Source organism: Pleurodeles waltl, chromosome 9, assembly GCF_031143425.1.
Source record: "Pleurodeles waltl isolate 20211129_DDA chromosome 9, aPleWal1.hap1.20221129, whole genome shotgun sequence".
NCBI classification, from domain to species: domain Eukaryota; kingdom Metazoa; phylum Chordata; class Amphibia; order Caudata; family Salamandridae; genus Pleurodeles; species Pleurodeles waltl.
This window is the reverse complement of record NC_090448.1, coordinates 379,555,429-379,579,480: the sequence shown is the minus strand read 5'-3', so window position 1 is coordinate 379,579,480 and position 24,052 is coordinate 379,555,429. Positions and strand designations below refer to the sequence as shown.

At 46.9% G+C, this 24,052-nt stretch overlaps 1 protein-coding gene across 1 annotated transcript in view; it reads right to left on the bottom strand.

Annotated features, from left to right (window-relative positions):
- BICRA (BRD4 interacting chromatin remodeling complex associated protein) overlaps positions 1-24,052 on the bottom strand; it is a 508,223-nt gene that overhangs the window by 140,088 nt on the left and 344,083 nt on the right. The window contains exon 10 of the mRNA XM_069206977.1: positions 9,147-9,821. Within this exon, the coding sequence (XP_069063078.1) occupies positions 9,147-9,821 (675 nt within the window). The remainder of the gene's footprint in view (positions 1-9,146; positions 9,822-24,052) is intronic.

Genomic DNA, 24,052 nt, shown 5'->3' with positions numbered 1-24,052 from the left:
ACTGTCCAACTATGGTGGAGGTAAGAGCTTGCCTCCCCACGCAAAACACTACCCCCATGCACCACGTGACTTGCAGCTGCTAAGGCTTGTGTGAGACTATCCACGAAGTTCTTCGTGCACAGCACAGCTTAGGCCCCCAGCACTCCATCCTGCGACGCACAGCTTCCTGAGTGGTTCTCCAGAGGCGTGGGAATCCTTTGTCATGCTGCGTGCGCCTCCATTTGCACCTCCTTTGTCACCGTGCTATGGGACTCCTGTGCGCGCTGCCTGGTCTTCTGAGGGCTGAGAGCCCCCTCTGCCTCCCCCTCCTGGGCAGAGGCCACCAGGTCCCTCCTGTTCCCAGGAAGCACCATTTTCCGCTAACCGTGAGCTTTGCAGGTGCCAACAACGCAAACCAGACTGCATTCATCCATCCGGCGTAGGACAACTTCTGCACCAACCAGGAACCTGCATCTGTCTTCTGGGGGCAATACTGACTTGGTCTTCTCAACAGTGGTTCCACTTTTGCACCTTCATCCGGGTTAGCAGGGGCTCCTGTTCTACCTGGACTCTTCAGTGCTTCTTGGACTTGGTCCCCTTCTTCTACAGGTCTTTAGGTCCAGGATTCCATCGCTGGTGTCTTGCAGTCTTTTCTGGTTCTTGAATTATCTTCTCACTGCTCTCCCCAAAGTACTAGGGTGTAGCACTGAAGGAAAAACAACTAGAAAAAGAGGGAAAATCAACAAGAAAAGTATGTGCACTCTTGTCAGTTGCTATCGCCAGCAACTCAACACAAATGGAGGATTGTGGGCTATACGAAAGGGCAGCCGATCTTTCAAATGTGAAGCACATTAACAGGAATCAATGTCACAAGAAATAAAGAACAAGTTACTTACCTTCGGTAACGTTTTTTCTGGTGGATACACTAGCTACCTGTGGATTCATCACCTAATGAATTTCTCCCCTATGCGTAGCATTCAACTGAAACTTTTCTCCAGTTCTGCACGTCGGCGAGGACGTCACAATTGACCGACTCCGTGCGGCTCTGCCTGACGTCAGAGGCAATAAGAGGCCCTCGCCGGCGTGCCAACGTCAGTTTATGCCATTTTTTACGTGCCTTTGAGACGAACAGAGAAACATGGACATGCCTAACACTTCATAATTATATCCAATAAACCTTAATGGAAAAAGCAAAAGCCAATAATAGAAACGATACCAATGCACATTCGTAAAAGTTCTGCACAAGTATGAACAAATATCAGAACTTACGCAATAAACAGAAATACAACTATATAGATATATATAACTTCATAATACAGAAAGAATAAAATACATAAATGCATACCCAAGGAAATCTCGCTATGACCAGACAGACAATGGGGAGGCGGGAGGGACCGTGAGGAATCGACAGGTAGCTAGTGTATCCACCAGAAAAAGCGTTACCGAAGGTAAGTAACTTGCTCTTCTGATGGATACAACTAACCTGTGGATTCCTCACCTAATGAATAGAGTCCCAAAGCAGTACCACCTCGGAGGAGGGTGTCCGCCCAGCCATACCAAGGACTCCTGCAGCACAGACGGCGCAATATGGCCATCCCGCCTCACCTCTGAATCCAAGCAATAATGCTTTACAAAGGTGTGGAGGGAAGACCAAGTCGCAGCCTTACAAATGTCCGCCACTAGAACACCTCTAGCCAGGGCCGATGTGGTCGACTTGGCCCTGATCCCCTCAGGAGGATCCTTCTTCGCCAATGAATAACATATCTTAATACAAAGAACGACCCAACTGGATAGCTTTCGTTTGTGGACGGCCTTCCCCTTCCCCACGTATCCAATAAAGAGTAGGTCATCCAAGCAGAACTCTCTCGTCCTGTCTATGTAAAAGCTGAGAGCCCTCCTGGGGTCCAGTCAATGGAGTCTCTCCTCCTCCTTAGATGGATGCGGAGTTGGGTAGAATGTCGAGAGAGTGATGGATTGTCCCAAATGAAACGGAGTCACTACCTTGGGGAGGAAAGCCGCCCTGGTCCTCAGAACCACTTTGTCCTTATGGAAGGTTGTAAAAGGTGGGTGAACATAAAGCGCCTGTAGCTCACTCACACGCCCAGCAGACGTGATGGCCGTCAGAAACACAGTTTTTAGAACTAAAAACCTTAAAGGACAAGAATGAAGTGGCTCAAAAGGAGAGCCCATCAAAAAGGTTAACACCATATTTAGATCCCACTGGGGCATGATAAACGGTGTGGGAGGAAAACTATTGGTAAGGCCCTTCAAAAACCTTAACACTAAGGGAGATTGGAACAAAGAGGGTTGATCAGAAGACATAAGAAGGCCAAAAGAGCCAAGAGATAGCCTTTGACAGTGGCCACAGCGCAACCTTGCCGTGCCAACAACAAAGCAAATATCAATACATCCGACAGATGGGCACTTAAGGGATTAATTTGTCGCTCTCCACACCAATGAACAAATTTAGCCCATCTGCTCGCATAGACAGACTTGGTGGAGTGTTGCTGGGCCGATAAAATAACTTCCACCTCACCTGACGGAAGAGAAAAAGCACTCAGGTTGCCCCGTTCAATCTCCAGGCATGAAGGTGCAGGCTCTGGAGGTGGGGGTGTAGAACCTGCCCCAGCGACTGCAAGAGGAGGTCTACCCTGTGAGGGAGACGGAGCGGAGGGCACAGTGAGAGTTGGAGTAGGTCTGCGTACCACACCCTTCGTGGCCAATCCGGAGATATCAGAATGACTTGGGCCCGGTCTTAGCGAATCTTCCTCAGAACCCGACGAATCAAGGGTATGGGTAGAAACGCGTAAAGCAACTGGTTGCACCAGGACATCTGAAACGCGTCCCCCAACGCTCCCTGCATCGGATACTGAAGGCTGCAGAACAACGGGCAGTGCGCGTTCTCCTGAGTGGCAAATAGGTCTAACCCGGGAAAACCCCACATCCGAAAGATGTAAAGAACCAGATCCGGATGAAGATGCCACTCGTGATCATCTGAGAAGAGCCGACAGACTGTCCGCACGTACGTTTTGAACCCCGGCCAGATGGTTTGCTATTACGCAAAGCTGATGGTCCTGCGCCCAGGACCAGAGCCGCAGAGCCTCTCTTCAGAGAAGGTGCAACCCTACTCCTCCCTGCTTGTCGATGTACCACATTGCGGTCGTGTTGTCCGTAAGGACTTGAACCGACTGACCGCGAAGGGAAGGGAAGGAAGGCCTTGAGGGCCAAACGATTCGCCCGCAGTTCCAGCAGATTGGTATGAAAGTCTGCTCCACTGCGGGCCAACGACCTTTGATCTCCAGGTCCCCCAGATGAGCTCCCCACCCCAAAGTGGAGGCATCCGTTATTACTGTGGTCACTGGAGGAGGCAGCAAAAACGGCTTTCATTGAGACAGGTTGCTGCCCGCAGCCCACCATTGTAGATCCGCAGCAGTGTCTCTGGACTTTATAGAGTCCTCGAGATCCCCTTTGTGTTGGAACCACTGCCTGCGGAGGCACCACCGAAGAGCCCTCATGAGCCAGCGTGTACGAGTGACCAACAGAATGCAAGAAGCGAACAACCCGAGTAAACGATGGACCTTGAAGACCGGAACAACCGCTGCTTCTTGAAACATCGGAATCAACGCCTGAATGTCCTGAATCCGCTGTGGCGGAGGAAAGGCCCGATTCAATGTCGTGTCCAATACTGCCCCTATGAACAGGAGGCGTTGAGAGGGCTCCAGGTGAGACTTGGGCACATTTATTGAAAAGCCCAGACTGAACAACAACTGGGTTGCCAGTTGCAGATGATGCAACACAAGCTCCGGAGACTTGGCTTTGATCAACCAATCGTCCAGGTAAGGGAATACCGCTATCCCTTTCCTCCTGAGGTCCACTGCAACAACCGCCATCACCTTCGTGAAGGCTCGGGATGCGGAAGTAAGACCAAAAGGAAGGACTGCAAACTGGTAGTGTTGCGACCCTACCACAAAAGGGAGATACTTCCTGTGTGACTTGAGAATGGGAATATGGAAATAAGCATCCTGCAAGTCGACAGACACCATCCAATACTCCTTGTTCAACACCATAAGTACCTGTGCTAGAGTCAGCATTTTGAATTTCTCCTGCTTGAGGAACCAATGCAAAATCCTCAGGTCCAAGATAGGTCTCAAACGACCATCATTTTTGGGGATCAGAAAGTACCTTGAATAACATCCCTGACCGCACTGCACCTTTTGACAATAGGGACAGAACCTCCTGTTCTATCAACAGGAGATGATCATCTGAACAAAAGGAAGGACGGGGAGGGAAGGGAGGAGGAATCTCCCGAAAGGGAAGGGCATAGCCTTTCCTTACCACGCTGATGACCCAGGAATCGGATGTTATGGACTCCCACATGAGAAGAAAAAGCGACAACCTTCCCCCTACCGGAGAGGTATGGGACGTGATGGAGAGATGACTAGGGCTGCTTCCCCTGTTGCATCCCCCCTGAGGAAGAGGAAGGGTACTGCTGCTGGGTGGCCCCTCTAGTGCAGACCCTACCCCACCCCCTAAATGATCTTTAAGGGAGGCTTGAAGACTGCTGTCCTGCCTGCTGCGATCTCCCACGAAAGGAAGCCCCTCGTCCAAAAACTCGCAGCCGCCTAAAGGACCTAAATGGGGTCGAAACAGTCAGCAGGCCCAAGGATTTAGCAGTGGCTCTACACTCCTTAAAGCGCTCTAACCCAGAGTCAGCTTTAGAGCCAAACTATTTAGCCCCATCAAAAGGCAAGTCCAAGAGCGTGGCCTGAACATCTGATGAGAATCCAGATGTGCGCAACCAAGCATGGCGCCTGGTGGCAACAGAGGTCCCCATGGCTCTAGCAACAGAGTCTGTGGTATCCAGCCCTGACTGTATGACTTGCGTAGCCGCTGCCTGGGCATCCGAGAGGAGACCATGCAAGTCTTGGGGCATGTCCGGTAACGCGGTCTTTGCCGCATCCATTATTGCGTGAATGTATCTGCCAAGGATACACGTTGCATTAGCAGATTTCAATGCCATGATACACGAGGAGAAAACCTTCTTGGCGGACTGTTCCATACGCTTGGACTCCCGGTCAGATGGTACTCCAGGAAAGGAGCCAGGAGCAGATCAAATCAAATCATTAACATTTATAAAGCGCGGTACTCACCCGTGCGGGTCTCAAGGCGCTAGGGGAAAGGGGGGATTTACTGCTGCTCGAAAAGCCAGGTTTTTAGGAGTCTCCGGAATGCGGAGTGGTCCTGAGGCTGGTGGGGAGGGAGTTCCAGGTCTTGGCTGCCAGGAAGGAGAAAGACCTCCCACCCGCCATGGAGCGGCGGATGCGAGGGACGGCAGCGAGCGCGAGGCCAGAGGAACGGAGGAGGAGGGTGGGGACGTAGAAGCTGAGGCGTGGGTTGAGGTATTCCGGTCCCTTGTTGTGGAGGGCTTTGTGTGCGTGGGTGAGAAGTCGAAAGGTGATCTTTTTGCTGACTGGGAGCCAATGCAGGTGTCTCAGGTGTGCGGAGATGTGGCTGTTGCGGGGTACGTCGAGGATGAGGCGGGCCGAGGCGTTTTGAATGCGTTGCAGGCGATTTTGGAGTTTGGTGGTGGTCCCAGCGTAGAGGGTGTTGCCGTAGTCCAGGCGGCTCGTGACGAGGGCGTGGGTCACGGTTTTTCTAGTGTCGGCGGGGACCCAGCGGAAGATCTTGCGGAGCATGCGGAGGGTGAGGAAGCAGGCGGAGGACACGGCGTTGACTTGCTTGGTCATGGTGAGAAGGGGGTCCAAGATGAAGCCGAGGTTGCGGGCGTGGTCTGTGGGGGTCGGTGCGGTGCCGAGGGCCGTGGGCCACCAGGAGTCGTCCCAGGCGGACGGGGTGTTGCAGAGGATGAGGACTTCCGTTTTGTCAGAGTTCAGCTTTAGGCGGCTGAGCCTCATGCAATCTGCGACGTCCTTCATACCCTCTTGTAGGTTGGTCTTGGCGCTGGCGGGGTCCTTGGTGAGGGAGAGTATAAGTTGGGTGTCGTCGGGGTAGGAGGTGATGATGATGTCGTGCTTGCGTACGATGTTGGCGAGGGGGCTCATGTAGACATTGAAGAGTGTCGGGCTGAGCGATGAGCCTTGAGGTACGCCACAGATGATCTCGGTGGGGTCTGAGCGAAACGGTGGGAGGTAAACTCTTTGGGAACGGTTTGAGAGGAAGGAGGCGATCCAGTCCAGGGCCTGGCCTTGGATCCCGGTGGAGCGGAGGCGGGTGATTAGGGTGCGGTGACAGACGGTGTTGAAGGCCGCCGAGAGGTCGAGGAGGATGAGGGCGACTGTTTCACCGTTGTCCATCAGGGTTCTGATGTCGTCTGTGACTGAGATGAGGGCGGTTTCCGTGCTGTGGTTGGTTCGGAATCCGGTTTGTGAAGGGTCGAGCAGGTTGTTGTTTTCCAGGAACGTGGTCAGCTGTTTGTTGACAGTCCTCTCTATTACCTTGGCTGGGGAAGGCAGGAGAAAGATGGGGCGGAAGTTTTTCAGGTCGCTCGGGTCAGCCGTAGGCTTCTTTAGGAGGGCGTTAACTTCGGCGTGTTTCCAGCATTCGGGGAAGGTAGCAGAAGAAAAAGAAGAGTTGATGACGGCCTGGAGGTGCGGGGCGATGATGTCGTCGGCTTTATTAAAGATGAAGTGAGGGCAGGGGTCCGAAGGGGCACCGGAGTGGATAGAGTTCATGATGGATTTGGTTTCTTCAGTGTTGATGTGGGTCCAGTTGTTGAGGGTGAAGGCCGGGGGTGCGGGTTCGGTGATGTTAGGTTGGATCTGGTGTCCGAAGCTGTCGTGAAGAACAGGATGCCTGTACGACCAGACTCTCTGGAGACGTATGCTTAGAAAGAAATTTGGGGTCTCTAGGTGCAGACCTATACTGTCTGGCCACCGACCTGCTCACAGCCGACAAAGAAACAGGTTTCTTCCACACCTCTCCTATTGGCTCCATGAGAGCTTCATTGAATGGCAACAGTGGATCCGCAATGGCCGTGGCAGGATGAAGTACCTCCGTCAGGATGTTTGTTTTAACTTGCTCCAGGAAATCAGCAGCCTTCCTGATGACGGAATGGAACGTGGCTGCTTCCTCAGTATACTCCCCTGGGGAGGCCAGATCCCACTCCGGGGAAGTATCCAGCCCACTGGCCGTATCCAACCCCTGAAACTCACTCTGGGGCTCAGCAATCTCCCCTTCCTCAAGGATCTGCCGCTGGTACTCTCTCTCCTCCAACAACCTGAGGGCCTTCCTCATGGACCACAATTTGGCCTCCAACCCCGGCGTCGACATGGAGTGCAACGACAGAGTGGTGCCGAGAAGGCGTCATTACAGGATCTCTGGATCCTCCCGACGCCGTAGATGGATCCATCGGCGCCGTGGATACACGACCTGCACCCGCTGACACCATCCGGCTTCGGGGTTCCTCCATCTCTACGGACACCGGCGTCGAAGGCCTCTCCCTCAGCGGCTGCACCGCCGGCACTGGCGCCGGGTTAAAGTCTCCTGCCGGACAGAACGGCATAAACGGTGTCGGCCTGTACGGAGCCGGAACGCCTGAGTAGAATGCCAGGGGACCAGTGGGGCAGCCGGCGCACCACCTACCAGAGCTATGTTCTGGAAAATAGTAAATATGGCATTAAGAAATGCCGCCAGATCCGTACCCGGAGCCGGGAATGCAGGATAGTCCTGAGGAGCCGGAGCCGGGCTCGAATCCTGCGCACCTGGATGCGCCGGAGAGGCTTGTTGACTCTGAGGCTCCACCACCTCAAAGACCAACGGCGCCAGAAATGCCAGCGGAGTCAACGGTTGAGGAGACACTGTCGGGCTGACCTCCCAGGACTTACGGCGTCGGGCGATGGAGACCTCGACTCCGACCGGCTCCCTCTGGATCGACGCCTGGAGTCACAATGACACTGCTTCTTGTGACTTGACTTCCCCGATGATGATCTATGGTGCCGTTTTGTCTCCTTCTTAGCTTTTGCTAAGAACAATTTAGCCTCACATTCATTTAGGGTTCATTTTTTTGGCATGAACCACATTCCTGGACGTCATGGTCTGAGCTCAGGCACCAAAGACAGTCGTTATGGGGGTCAGTCACCATGGGGGTCAGTCACTGACATCCGACCTCTGCATTCCCTGCAGGGCTTGAAGCCTGACTTCATCGGGCCGACTTGTCGACAAAAAACACAAAGTATCCCTTCCGAACAGCAAACGATACAGGTAGCTGGAAAAGTAACCGTTATCGAAGGCACCGAAAAAAAGGGAACTGATATTGGCATGCCGGCGAGGGCCTCTTATTGCCTCGATGACGTCAGGCAGAGCTGCGTGGAGTCGGGCAATTGTGACGTCCTCGCCAACGTGCAGAGCTGGAGAAAAGTTTCCATTGAATGGTACGCATAGGGAGAATTCATTAGGTGAGGAATCCACAGGTAGTTTTATCCATCAGAAATAATTTTACTAAAACAAAGAGTTTATACGGGGTGTCCCCTGTTAACAGTATCTGCCCCACCTACCAGGACACTGTTAACATTCTTGGAATTTCCCCCTGGTGCCATTATCATGCCACATAACTTTGCAACACACTTAGGGCCAGATGTACCAAAGGGTTTTACCCATTCTGTGCCTATGGGAAAATGTGTTTGTACATATGGCCCTTAGTCCTCTTCTCTTTGTATCCATTTCCGATAGCACATCTCAAAGTATGATTGTATTGGATAAAAAGGAATCCGATGTATACCTCCACAGTATAAACAGGTCTAGTTTTCTGGATGCAACTATAATATACTTGTTTCGGATGCCTTGGAGAAATGCTTTCATAGTTTCCGGTACCTTTAAAAGCATCAGCCAGTGTAATAACGTCAGTCAAGAGAAAAGGAAAATTATAAAAATTTTGTTCATTAAGTCTCCTAAAGTAAGCAAAAGACTTCCAGATACACAAATATTTTGGTTTCATCTATTATGTTAAAGAGCCAGAAACGGGTCTTAATGTTGATCTCCATGACGATGAGTAAATAAATGATTGGATAACTTTAGAAGGATTACAGTTGGTGTAGCCTTCACCAACTAAACTTCATTACTGCAATAAAGCAGTGCTCTGGTCTTCTTCTCAAGTGGATCATACTAATAGTGCAGATAATAGGGTGCCATGAGCACCTGCTTTCTCTTACCTGCTGAAACCTTTCCAGGAGCTGCTTCTGCTGAGGCGCCGAAGTGGTGATGGCAGAGAGTGCATGATATTGGTTGGCTGCTGCTTGAAAGCTTCTCTGCTGTTCAGCGGTCAGGTGGATGGTTTGAGGCTTGAACTGCGGCTGTGTGGAAAACTGAAGCTGTAGTGTATGAGGTGGCCCTTCAGTAGGTTGCAGCTGCATGCGGGCCTGAGCCTCAGCTTGGGATTGGATTTGGGTGGCCAACTGCACCTGGAACTGCATGTGAGGGGGAGAGGAGAGCTGGGGCTGCCCATCAGCCTGTACCTGGTGATGCTGAAACGAGGGCTGAACTTGCGGTTGGGAAGGAGGCCGTAAGGGGTGCTGGGTTGCACCATGAGGGGAAGAGCCCATTTGATTCTGAATCACAAAAAGGTTCTGCATTTGCATCTGAGGGGTGCAAGACCGTGACAGGGGCTCGGATGACGGCCTTGGCAATGTTTGTGGTTGGGAAGGCGGCCTTGAATGAGGCTGGGAAGGTGGCCGAGAGAGGGGTTGTGGCTGTGATGGAGGGCGAGACTGGTGTGGGGACTGCATTTGAGATGGGTGATTTGGCTGCAGCTGGGGGCTGTCCATCGGTGGGTGAGGTAGCGAATGGGATGGTGAAGCTCCAGGTACTTTCTGTTGTCCTGACGGCATCTAAGAAGGGTTCAGGAAAATGGGAATGGCAAACAGAAAATTAATCAAAGATCTCTTCATAAAGAAAAGCAGTTAATGAATAATAAATAAAGCTAGTTGGATTATCTCTTTTTTAGGGGATGAAACCAAATTAAGGGCTTACTTTATCCCTCTAAAATCTTGAAGAACCTTCGAAAATAGAGATGTAGTTAAAGACACAGTGAAGGTCACACTTTCCAGCATTCTCCACACAAAAATACATCTAATAGCACATGCAGTAAATAAGGTAATAAACTGCTCCAGGCAAACTATTTTAATGTATCATATTTGCTTTTCTCAATCCAGCTTGGACACAAATTGTATGCTGCTGCAGAGACACGTCCTTTCTACTCAACAATGAATGAGCTACTTATTCACCAAGACTTTTACTCATACGTGAAAACAAACTGTCCTTGTTTTCTCCAGACAGGATCAGACTAATATTACACTGGTGAGGAACATGTCACTATTAAGGGAACGTAATTATTAAGTACAAGAGAGCATTCACCACACCACCACTAAAACCTACCACACACATTACTAATACTTTTGAAGTGGTCTTTGTTAAAATTTAAAATGTGTTTGCACCAAAAGGGTTCAAATGTCTGAACGTATGTTGTGATCACAAACAATTCTCTTCACATGTAGGGCTACGCTTACAGCAAAGAATTCCCAACATGTACCTTCTAGCTATACTATAACCATTTTCCTAATCTTCTGTCCCTCTTCTTTCAGTGCCATGGAACCAGACCCATACTTCTTTATTTCAAAATCCAAGATCCACTCCGTCCATCACTCCTCTCACCTAATGGCAGAGGACCAAAAGTTCTCCTTACATTCTTTGTCAGAGTTACATCCAGTTTGGGTTAGGAAGCTGAATGTGCCACGGTACTCTCACAATTAAGCTGTGTTTTTTTTCCAACAGGTATGTATTACGGTGAGCTACAAAGGCAAGGCTTGGAAAATATCTATAAACTGTTTGGAAAATGCATTTTGCTATGCAGTTATCTTACTTCTATCCTTCTCATCAATCCCCTCGCGCACACACAGTTCAGTCCTACCATTCTAAATAGTACTTAAGTACACATTTTGAGGTTCAGAATAAAATAACAGACATCTAAATAAAAGGCCTAACAAAAAGTTATTTCTCATTATCTTTTCAGAGGGTGAAAACCTGGAAACATCAGGTCAGCATAGAACATAAATAGATCACTACTTTCTAGGGTTAAGTAATAACTCAACTGTGCACACAGCCCACTACACCATATACTTCGTACAAGTAAGCCAATGTGGGCCCATCAATTAACTTTTAAAGAATTCACTTATTTAACTCCAAATGAAGGCTCAGTATGTCTGAGTTATGGTAGGTGAATTAAATTCAAGAGTACGCAGAGTAAGACAACACCCTGGTCTGGTGTTTAACTAGTAAAAAGGTATTCATAACTTTTTGTACAAAATTGTGTATGTTCATATTGAGAGAGAAGTAATTTTGACCTTGGCAGGTAGGTCAAGGGCACAAACATCTGCTTAAAATGAGTAGAAACCGGACACCTGTACCAACCAAAAATGGCAAATACTAGGGGCAAGAACTAGAGGCTGCTCAAAGAAAACCAACAAATCAACTGACTGGTGTATATGACAGTACAAGGCAAACTCTAATTACAGAACGAGTGTGCCCTATCCATACTTTCAACAAATGCACGTATGCGGCATTTCTCTTGTGCGAACCTAGTCAAAAAGCAACAAAAAACTAAATCTGGAACTAACAAAACTATCTTCAGTTTTCTGGCCAGGCAAATTAATGAACGTATTCTAAATAAAGTAACAAATGTGTTTCGTACTTTAAAAAGAGCATACATTAAAAAGGAGGACACAAATATAAACACAAGACGACCATGGGATTCAAACTGGAGAAACAAAAGTAATCTCTCCCAAAAATTCCGAAATACTTTTAGCACAGTGCAGCAACAAAAGCAAAGAATCATAATTTACTCCATCATCATTAGAAGATGTTGTAGTCCGAAACGGTAATGGGGAAAGAAAAGCTGCTCTCTCTACACAAGAACTACAATAAATTAACAGACTTCTAAAACTCAGAACGAAATGGGACCTGATCTACTTTTCTCATAAATCTTTTTTTTTTTTTCCCACAGAACATTTAGATGCTAGTTTGGCGTTTGTTCTCAAATTAACAGGCTACCTATTCAGCACAAACAGTTGTTAAGTAGTGCTGCACTTTGTTATGTACAGGTATGTTATTGTTTACTGTATATTCCTACAACATTTTGGGTAGGTCTGTGGCCGTCTACGAGATCTCTTCTGAGAACCCTTAAGACTAGTCACCTCCCATGTTTCATTAAAACAAGCCTCAATATGAACCAGATTCCTCTTGCTGGCACAGGAAGACCGCATCGGGCCATGATTTTTTCTGCTTGAGACAACAGGATCCAAACGCAAGATTGGCAAAATAAATTCTAAATGTCACTAGGGAGCACACACTTGGAGAATAACTCTATAAAGCCACAAGATGTTGCTGAAAGATGAGTAAATTGTCTTGGAACAGAACTGGATGAACACAACCCGATTCCTTTCTCTAAAATGCTGGAAAGAATAGTGATAAAGGACATGCCACTGTACAGGATGCAAAATGAACAAGGACGCGCATACATGATAGTTAGAACAATCTAGGAGATCAAATAGCACACATGGAAGGTCTATGACAACATCAAACAACCAGAGGAATGCTTTCCACAATTCATGCCAAGGTAATAATTTGTATGGCACAGACATACCTTTGAAAGACCATCAATACCAAACTACTAGGTGAATAATTAAACTCGACTGAACCATGAGGGATTTAATAATGGATTACCCTGTCTTTCGTCATAAGAAAATTGATCACTTCTCATACTGTACATATAGATGAACCTATTAAGTTACAGAGATTGCTAGGTAAGAGGATTTAACATGCCCCGTGTGACAATTTTGGAAGATTCTGCCACACTGATGGAAAATGAGAATGTCCTCTGTTGGTAAAATCAGCAGTCTTAGAGTAGCTAAGGGATGCACCAATACTAAAAACTGTATTGCCGATAATAAGCTATTTCGGGCAGTGAGGCCCAAGAGCGATGTCACATCAGTTCCCTTGCCCGCCCATACCAGGGTCAATGTGAGGTACTCTCACCTTAAGTGGAGATTATGTCGCTTTATGAGACTATAAGAAAGTTTCAGAAAGAAAAAAGGTCTTTCTATTTGCAAAAAAGAAAACGTGAATTAAAAAAGGAAAATGGAGACAGAAAGAAATGAATGAAACCCAGTCTGCCGCTGCTATCAATTATGGATTAAATAATTTCTCCGTGGACAGATGCGCACAAGCTCCAGCACTAGGCACCAGCAATGGTGATATGAGAGCACAGCTCATTTGGAACAAGGCATAGTGATCAAAAGAGGTCACTTAAGGTCTTGGCAAAACTATTTTGTGTATGTGTGCCTGAGGAGAGGCGGGGTTGTGTTGTACAGTTAGTGTCCACATGGATGATTTGGCATGGTTAGAAGCCGGGTAACTGAAATTGGCCTGCATCTTTACTTTGGATGTGTGATTCAAACGGCAATCCTTTTAGCAGTGTCTGTGGTTTTGACACAACGGCATCTGGTTCAACTTTCTAACTAGAACTCACATCATAAAATGGCACTTGAAAAACTGTCCAGCAAGAAGGAGAAAAGGCACAGTCCAATCGTTAAAGCAAAAGTATGAATATACTTAGACAGTCACTATCACTTTAACCAGTTATTCTAAACAAATATTTATGACATTTGTGTGCATTAACTTAAGTTATATATGCGCCTCGAGGGCGAATATAAATATGAGGCTATAACGCAAAATGTGCTGTAGTAGTTACATTGCCTTCATACCCCTGAAAGGCTCAAGGAGCATTGTGGTTTGCTTCCAGTAACTAGCCGCTCTTATTAGAGTGCAGGACTTAATCAAGGCGTTGCCTGTAAAATAACCAAAAAGGGAGATGAGGTTGAGGTCTGGAAACGTGCTCTCAAAATCGTACTGCACTGCCATTTTGCTGAATTACGAAGTTTTGAGAAATAGCTCGAGAACAGATGCTTCGCACATGAAACCTATCCATTTATTGGGTTTGTTTTAACACAGTAGTGGGGGAAAAAAGTAGAAGGGCTAGGTTCTTTTTTTTTTTTTAGAGCACTACAGAATGCAAGATACTTGCCAATGGTTCCACATCGTACCAATATGAACTAAGAGAAATTTACCCCAATACGAGATCAGCTGAAGGAAGGGACATTTAAATGTGGTGCTAGCCTATATAACTAAATGCTTTGGCTTGATGGCAGCTAAATACTTCATTCTAAAGGAAGCAGATTTCTCAACCGTAGATGGCACAATGAGGTACGCAGTGTTGCTGGTGAAAAATATCTAGCCAAAGGAAGCCAGTATGAGTGAATAGCATGGGAAATGCATGATGTGATAACGAGGTTGAGAAGTTAACTCTTGAGTTTTCTTTTCTAGTTGGAACTATTTGGGACAGGAATATTCCCTGCATTGTATAAAGGCACATACCCGTGCTTTAGTGCCCGACTGCAAGTGAATCGGCTTATCGGATTTATACTTTTTTGGCCTGGAAGTCACAATAATCTAGCCTTAGCAAAACGACCTGTAACCTGGAGGGGTGCACATAACAAAGCACACTGTTCCAGTTTTGGGTTCATCAAGTACAATGGTGGCAGCAGCAGCACACCAGGTTTTGCGATTTGTAGAGTAATCAGTCCTTTTTCACTGTCAGTGAAAGCATGGTCTACTGGCCCCTTGTGTAAAGTTTCCGCTGTTATAAGAAAACACAGAACGTAGCTCAGAATCCCCCTGGGTATGTGTCATGTGTCGTGTGCGTGGTGCACACACAGTATAGCAGGGTTCTGTGTGTGATAGTAAGAGAACTGAGGTCAGTGGGGTCAGGCTTCGATGCCCCTAGTTGCAGCATGGCACAAGGCAGTGGGCGAGGATAGCTTTCCCAGACAGTGGAAGTGTTCTGGCGATCGATGCTTTCGCTCTAGTGGAATGACCACAAATTTGTTTTGGTGGTTCCTTCTTAGCAAGGGCATAACTGACCTCAACGCAGAGGACAACCCATCATAACAGGGTCCTCTTCTAGACCACATTGCCCTTCTTGTTGCCCACTAATCCTATTAAGAGCTGATAGTAAGATTTGAACTCCTTCCTCCAATCAAGGAAGCAAACTAACCTACGAGGGTCAGGCCAGAGTAAATTATCCTCCTTGGTGGAATGGAGCGAACAGAAAGAAGCAGGAAGTATAATGGGCTGCTACATCTGATATGGGTAACCATCTCAGAGAGGGAAGCTACTTTGGTTCTCAGACCAGTTTGTCTGAGTGGAAGCAGGTAAAGCGGAAGTTGATACACAGTACTTACAGCTAACTGACTTGTCATCCTTAAACGACGGTACTAGTAACACAGTGTTGAGGGTCAAAAGCTGCAACTGGCAGCTGTGTTCAGGTTTAAAGAGTGCACCTAGTAGGAAGGTCAGAACCAGATTAAGATACATTGGTGCCTAACAAAAGAAGAAAGGAATGTATATGTTACCCTCTTTAGTGATCTCAAAACTATAGGGGACTTGAAGAGACGGTTGATCTGTAATATAAATGAACAAAAGCTGCAACATAACCTTTAGTTGTTCCCACCACACACACTTGCTGGGCCAAAGAAAGTGTGAAACATAAAACATCAAGAAAGGCGTACCCTTCTTAGGATCCACACTCATTTGCACACCAAGCGATACAATGGTCCAACCGTCTGGCAAAAACCAGCTTGATGGATGAGAGACATGCTGAGAGGATAATATGAACCATCTCCAGTAGCAGGTGAAAGGAACTGAGCTGCCCCCACTCAATCTGCAGGCATGAAGGCGGAGGCTTTGAAGGCTGGAATGCTGAACTTGCCCCTCCGACTGTGAAAGGAGATCCGCTATGAGTGGTAGCTGGAGCAGGTAACACAGGAAGAGTCTTTTGAGGTCTGTGTACCCACACACTTCTTGCTAGTCCAGCCTGATCAGAATTACTTGGGCCCTTTTCAGCAGCAGTAGTGAAGCAGTTCAGGTCAAGCAAAACACATCCAACAAGGTTTTGTAGCAAATGAAACTGGACGGAATCAACCTTGTAGGCAGTGTGTATACTAACAAGTGACAAAAAGGTCCACCTAAGCAATGCTTAACATGACGAAGATGTCCTGCAGTACCTGTGGATGGAGAAGCAACTCGTAGTTGACAATATGACGCTGGCTCAGGTTGCTGGCTCTCATGTGCAAAGAGCTTGGTACATAGTTGGCTACTAGCCAGACCCCACAAACTCTCGTCCGGGTCTTAAGCCTCAGTGCATTATGGCAGAGAGGCTGAAACCCACTGTCCCCCCTGCTTCTTTATAAACCACATCACACGGTGTTGTCTGTCTTGACCGATCAACCAAGTAGGGTGGGCACGAAAGCTTTAAGGGCGGGGTTATTTATTCTCTGTTTTAGAAAATGGATATGTAATCTTTACTCTACCAGAGGCTGGATTTTCAGTTCTTTCACATATGCACCCCACTTGAAGGTGCTAGTCACTACTTAAAGTCACTAAATTGACCAGAGCCCAGGTAGTTTAGGTAAAGAACAACGGGCTTAATTTAGGGCAATGTGTAAAGTAGTTCGGCAGTACCAAAGCCTTAATAAAGTGAACATGCAAATCAACATAAATCCCAAACCCGGTTAGAAACAGAGTAAACTGTAATAAACAAAACAACGCCAAAATGCAGAAAATTCAATAAGGGGAGCAGGAGATATGAATTTTTTAAAGTTTCAAGTAAACTCACAAAAAAGTGCTAAGTGCCAATGATAGTCTATGGTTTGATTGTCTATGCCACAAGCGAGGCCCAGTCCAGGTCCAACTGTCACTGGTCAAGCTGGGCAGTTGCTGGAAAGGCCTTTTGTAACTTGTTGAATCCCTGTAGCGTGGGCAGGAGGACAGGCTTATGATCCTTGGAGTTCACTTCTTAATCCTGGGTACAAGAGTGGGCATGTCCAGTTCTTCAGGGCTCCTCTCTGGTTCACAGACAGCAGGTACAGTCATCTTCTATTCTTCCTCAGATCCAGAAAATCCTAGAAGAGGGTGCCAGCAGGTGCCACATTTATGCCTGGCGCCAGCTAACTGGTGGGGATGACTCCTGGGCTCCTCCCTAACCAATGGGGTAAAAGTTCCCGGTGTCAGCCCTACCCTCTTTTTCAGTAGCTCTTATTTGCCTTACAGTGAAAAAGGACCAAAATACCACGTCAGGGCATTTTCAAGATGGCGAAATCTTCTGCCACATTAAACGTGGGCTCTGACGGCGTGAGGGGTGTGTGTGTGTGTGTGTGTGTGTGTGTGTGTGTGTGTAGTGTGCTATGATAATCCAACTGTCCTCCCACATCTAACACCAAGATCCAATCTTAAGCAGGTACTGTACCCACAACAAACCAAGAGACAGATGTTTGGTAGGACAAAAGTAGAGCCCTTCAGCAACCAGGCAGGGGATTCACAAGAACTGTGTTGTCATCTTGTTCTCTCTTTTAAGTGTGCTCAAAGTGTGACATGTGCCTCAAGCATGATTTGACAGCGTGGTGTCACAGGTTGCCCACAGCCCCACAACTCTGAATATTCTGTGGAATCCAGAGAAGTCATCTGTGCCCATTAAGGTCAGCACATTGGTTGTTCCTGGGAGGCATTTCCCACCTAGTTCACATCTATTCAAGGCTGAGTACAACAGAGATTGTTACTATGGGGGACATGTTGATATTTATTTTCTAATCTAGACGTCCCACTTAAAAAAAAACCATACATCCTTCCTTGTGGGCTAGAGGGCCAACATAGGGGTTATTTGAACAGGTTGCACTGCAGAGTTTACACTGCTGCAGTCAAGCTGTGTCTGGTAGGCCTGAAGCCATGTTTTCTTTTGTCACACTGTGGATGGCACATTAAGTGCTGCAGTCCATTGGTGACCATTATCATTTAATACCATGGGTGTATTTGCCCACCATGTATCATGGCTTTTTAGAAATGTCAAATAGGCCATTAAGGGACGAACCAATTTCAACATGTTTTAGGGGTTAGAGCACATACACTGGGAAATGGACTCCCATTCCGTAAAACCTAAACATAAGCAATGAAATAGGGCCTATGTAGGAATGTGCCTCTTTTTGACATGGTTCCTCCCCACTTGCCTACTAGTATATAATATGATTTTTATTGAAAATGAAGTGGGTTCCTGCTAACCAGGTCCCCAGTGCCAGATCTCTTTCCCAAATATGTACTGTTATTTCCCCAATTGGTAAACCTTTGTACACCCTCTGTAAGTTCCTAATAAATGGTACCCCTTGTACCTAGGGCCTGAGGTACTAAATGAGCTTCCCAAGGGCTGCAACATGAATTGTGCCATCCTAAGGGAGCCCTTACCAAGCAAATGACTGGCTGTTGTTGTAGGCTGCTTGTCTTTGTGCAGATAAAAGTGAAAACATAACATGGCACACAGCCTGGGTGCCATGTCTCCTAACACTGCATGCAATATAAGTTAGTTATCCCTCTAGCAGGCCTTGCAGCCCTAGGGCAGGGTGCATTATATTACATGTGAGGGCATATCTGCAATAACAGATCTGCCCCTTCTATGTCTTTGTCAACTCTCAGACATAGTAAGTGACCAGGGAAGTTATTTTAAAAGCATGTGCTGGACACTAGTCAATACGAGTTCTCCAGCTGCATGATGGCTTCACTGCAGATGGGGGATGTTTGGTATCAAATATCTCATACTGGCGAACCCACACTGATGACAGTGCTGAATTTACCAATACATGCACCCAGAGGGCACTTTAGAGGAGCCCCTTGAAACCCTACCAGCCTCTGGTGTGCTCCAAATTGGTTGCTACCTGCACCCGTGACACAGTTCTGGACCCCTAGGGTGAGAATCTGCTCTCAGGAGGCCCAGAACAAAAGCCTGCCCAGGAAGAGGGTGTAACACCCCCCTCCCACAGGATGACCTGCAGATTAGCCTTCCTAAGGCGGGGAGCCTCAAAGGGCTGCCGCCTTTGGAATACAAATCTGGCTCCCCTTACAGGGGAGGAAGTCACCGCCCCTCATCCAATGCTCATTTGGCATGTGAGAAAATTAGCTAGTCAGGTAGATGTGCCGCCTCCAGGCTAGTACCACCCCTAAGATCGGCTACTGTGATGCGCACATTTTTTCTTTTTTTTTTTTTAGAGGCAGACATCTCTCAACTGGCATACCTATGAATTCTGGTACAGGGATATGCCCACTTCCCACAGAAAGTGGTCATATAGGGGGGTAGTGATCCCAAGGGTCAGTCTACACACCCCCTAACACCGTTAAATTCAGTATTAAGGGGAGCCCCTGGTACCATAGAAGCAGATCCTGATGACCTAAGAAAAAAAGAACACAGAAGAACTGCAACAGTATAAGAGGAGAAAAGAAGCAGCTGACCTGGTACCAACTCTGCCAGCCTATCCGCATCCCTCGTCAAATTCTGCACCAAAGTTGACTCACCCTGCAGCTGTGACTACAGAAACCCAGGAGGAATGCCTGCCTTCAATAAAGACTCAAGACCTCACGTGCATAGCAGCCCCACTCTCCAAAAACCTCCAAAGAAGGGACTCTGAACCCTTTGGAACCACCACAACCCGACAACTGAAGTCACCACTGTACCCGCCGTCTCTGACCTGAAGTGGACCACCGGTGCAAACATGGCTACCCAGCTCCCTAGAGTCTGAAGCCATAGCAGTTTCACCCCTCCTGGACTCCCTGAAGTCACATGTTTGCCTGCTCTGCCCACAGGACCCCCGAGGCCTCTGTAGTGAGAGAAATCTGATACCAAAAACAGTCAGACCCATTGCCGCCAACCCGAGTTGAAGGGGGCCTTTGTTGTCAATGAAAACCCCCCAGCTCTCCCGAGCTTAGGTCCACCTTTGTTTCACCCCTCCTGCACTCCCTGACAATGCCTGCAGCCTCAAACCACAGGACCCCTCAACTGTGAGCACTCCCGGACACAGAAATCTGACATCAAAGGACACCTATGCACCTCTTGCCCCTGATCTATGAAGAAGAGGACCAAAGGTGCACCTACGTCCCTGAGCACCCTACGTTTGTAACCTACCTGTTGGTTGTCGTTGACTGGCCTCCTGGCCAAAGCCTGCAGCCTTTTTCCACAGAGACCAATCCTCATAGAGCTACATTGGGCACCTGCCGCTGTACTACACCTCTGCAACAGCCGCCCCTGTGCCACTCAAGGGGAGTATTGGGCAAAGGTCAGGACCACACCAAGTCTAAGAGATTGGTTATGTACGTCGTCAAAGAGTACCTGATTGCAGAACTTGTTTTTCCTCCTATAGGATAACAAGTGCCCACTTTTTAAAGTGAAAAGAATTCCTATTTAAAAATGTACTTACCTGAATGATTTTTCTCTGATGCCTAAACATAAATACAGATAACTGTTATTTTTATAAATTAGTGTGGATCTCTTTCTTGAGTCGTGTGTCTCATTTATTACCTATTGTGTGTATTTGCAGATGTCTTGCTATCCTCTGTGTTAAGCCTAAGGCTGCTCAACCACACTACTCCCTAAATAGAGCACTTTGAGATTGCATAGCAAGCTCTGTACACTCACTGGGGAACACCTGGACCCTTAACAATATCCACATACCACATAAAGGGCTATCTTCCTACAGTCCAGCAAAAGGTGAAATATCAGGGGTGACCACACTGATGAGGTGGATTTTCTACATAGGGGGTAGGGTGTGAAGACCTAAAGGACAAGTTACCCCATAACACCTTATTTGCTAGAGACAATCTCTAGTTGCAGATTTATTACCTTAGAATTTCCCCAGGCGTGTCACTTGATCCAGAAATCTTTCTAGGGCAGTACCCCTGTGCACCGTTAGGTGGCAAAGATCGTGTCCGTCATCCAAGTCGTCAGCGCACTGACGTAAGTTTCTTTTCACAACTTTCCACGCCAGGAGTGCAGAGCCATGAAGAACACGGACCACTGGTGCGTCCAAACTAAGGATATAGGCTCTACTAGATAAGGCGTTACCAGATACTGGCATGCTTTCTCCCACTGTCTTCGGAGGAGGGAGTTTCTTATGCTATAGCTGTGAAAGGGCGGCTGAAGCATGAATAATACTGACTACTGGTTTGCCAAAATTAAGGCCCTAAAAAGGGAGTCCATCTCCCTAGAAATCAGTTTTCAGTGCAGGGAGGATGGGTGGATCAGTAAGGAATCTGCAGTTAGCTATAATCTCTACTAAAGAGACCTTATCCTGTGCGGAGTTGCGCGCGGGCTGCCATCAGCTTTAAGGATCACTCCCTCAAAGCCTCGGATGCATCACCCAGCACTCAGAGCATTACTTTGGTTTCTGGTCGTGCTTCCAGATACCGAAAAAACACCAGGATGCGGATTCGTCAGGGACATCGACCGATGAAAGGATCCGCAGGGCTTGAAACCTGTCATCCTAGAAGATATCCCTCAACACCCTAGGAGAAAAAAGCTCGACAAGAAGTCAAAAAAGACACGTCAAAAACTGACAGAGGAGTAGCTCTCTTTGGATCAGCGCTGGCTGGCACGGAAAGAAAACAACCTACGTCAGTGCATCTGGGTGGTTCCTAAATAGGATCTGCGACGTCATATCGGCAAGGATGACGCAGATGACAGATGTGGAGCCTATCAACACCACCTACCAGTGCACAGGGATACTGCTCATGAAAATCTTTCAGATCCAGTCTGACGCCTGGGGAGATTCAAAGGTCAGGAATCTACAGCTAGAAGTTTCTATCAGATCAAAACTGCACATCAAGGTTGGCGTTCAGTGTCCTGTTCAGTGTTTGCCAAGTGATTAGCAATCCAGTTCACAAAGGATTTCCTGGGACTTGAGGTCCATGTGGAACTGAAAGTAAAAAGAAGTCAGATACGAGATACCACATGAACTGACTCCATGAGTGTTGGCAATCTGAAGTAACCTTGCAAGGATGGCGATGCATATTTGGAAATGAGCCGGTTAGTGAATGCTTGCAGCTCATGCCATTGTGGGAAATGAGTCTGTGGTAGACTGAACTCTTGTCAGACTACAGACAACACTCAAGGTTCTTAGCCATCAGACATTGAGGAAGAGACCCTAGTCTTCCTTCACAAACATCACTATAGTGATATATTGTCCAGGCAACACGTATATACATGTAGAATGCTGAACGAAGTCACTTCTGAATACATTTCTCCTGAGCAAAGCAAAAGGCAAATAATTACTCATTAGAAGCCATCGTACATTTCCTCTCTTAGGCCCTTGAGTAGCACTGTGGCTTAGTGTAGTAAATTGAGAATCCACTAAATTATGGGAAGAGCTAACCGCTGGCACACAAATGAGACATAGGAGGGGCATTAGTAGACCTGATTACTTGTAATTACAGAGAGATTTCATTGTGTGTCACCATCATGAAGATGAGCATAAAGAATAATCAAAGGATAGCTAGATACCAGTAACAAAGGTTCATAAGCATTAGTATTGTATGATGATTTACATGCTCTTATAGGCATTCCCGGCACAGAGAAGGACTAGTTCTTCAAACTTCTTCTTTCAGTCCTTTAGTGCTAAAACAGGTAACGCTTGCATATAACACATAGCATTAAGCCAAATACACAACATCATATAGCTACTGAGTCAAAAAGGCTGAAAAGCATGACCAAGTTGGACAACATTTTTTAAGAGATTTGGAATTTTTCCTTTTCAGGTTTAGGATTCTCCCCATATTTAGAAGTTACAATCCCCCCATCGGCATTACTACCTTAAAAGTCGATGGATAGGAATTTGTCATCAGAGATGATTGTACAGAATACTGGCTGCAGAAGGCATATATGAATTATCTGGGCAGCTGCTACAGCAAATATAATCTGAGTAAGTTACCGGGATGGGTGGTTGTCAAAGCTTTTACCTCACTGAACAGTTATAAGATAAGGCTTGAAATATAAGACAGTTTCCTTTCTAACGATATTGCTCTATGACATCAGCTACATACCTCTACAAAATTGTATTGCCCTGCATTGGTTTGGAGTCACAGGGTATGGAACATACAGATACCCACCATGTGGCCCTTTTGTTGTTGTATGGTGGCATGATAGTTAGCGACTCACCCAGGGGAGATGTAGATGGAATAAAAAGGGCAAATAAGCAGGCCACATTTTCTATTTCAATGGCATTAGGAGATCCCATGTGATACAAAGAAAAAAGGCCTTGAAGTAGTCACCCCAAAGCCATGGTCAATAAACACATTTACCATAGACTCCACTGGATAGTAATCACAAGCACTTCATCAAAATATTTATACCATTCAACAGGAAATTCAAAGCACTACAGACAAATCATCACAATAAATTTACAAGCAAGACAAGAAACCTGATAGGACAGCTTGGTTGCAGGAGGTGAAACAAAGCACACAGCTGTGTAGAAAAAAAAAAAGAAAGGACACTGACAAGTAGCGGCAGAAGCTGCAGTTCTCAGTATTAGTAAGAATGAGTCATAAGCAAAACATGTGCAATAGTAGAAATTCAGAGGAAAGTATAAAATAAGCAGTATGCCATGAACTTACAACTCATGTGGGAGAAGTGAGGGGCACTACTGCTAATCACAGGATGACAGAGGCCAGCTGTGGAAAGTGAGGTGTCAAGGAGTTCTGCACATACAAAATGCCACAAAAAAAACCTCAAAATATGAATAGTCACTGGGAAGTACAACGTACTGATATGACAAATGCTGGCAGGAATAAGGTCTGAATAGCTACATAGAAATGGACTCCATCCAAAAGAGACACCACATCCAGGAGATGCACGATGGGTGGGTGGAGATACTAACAGGTTGTATCTATACAAAATACCACAAGGAAACCACCAAATCAGTGTGCAAAGGGATGTTAAGCACAAGGGACAACGTACAGGCCCAAGTCTGGACAGTGAGACATCAAGGGATACCCCATTTATATGGGACTTCAAAAGAGGACACCGGGCTTCAGCAGTTAAGACTGCAACAGTCTTATCTGCAGAAGACAAAGCAAACCTATACCAAGTCTGTTTACAGACAAAAAGAGGTCTCATTGACAGGGTAATCGCCACGGTGGAGCC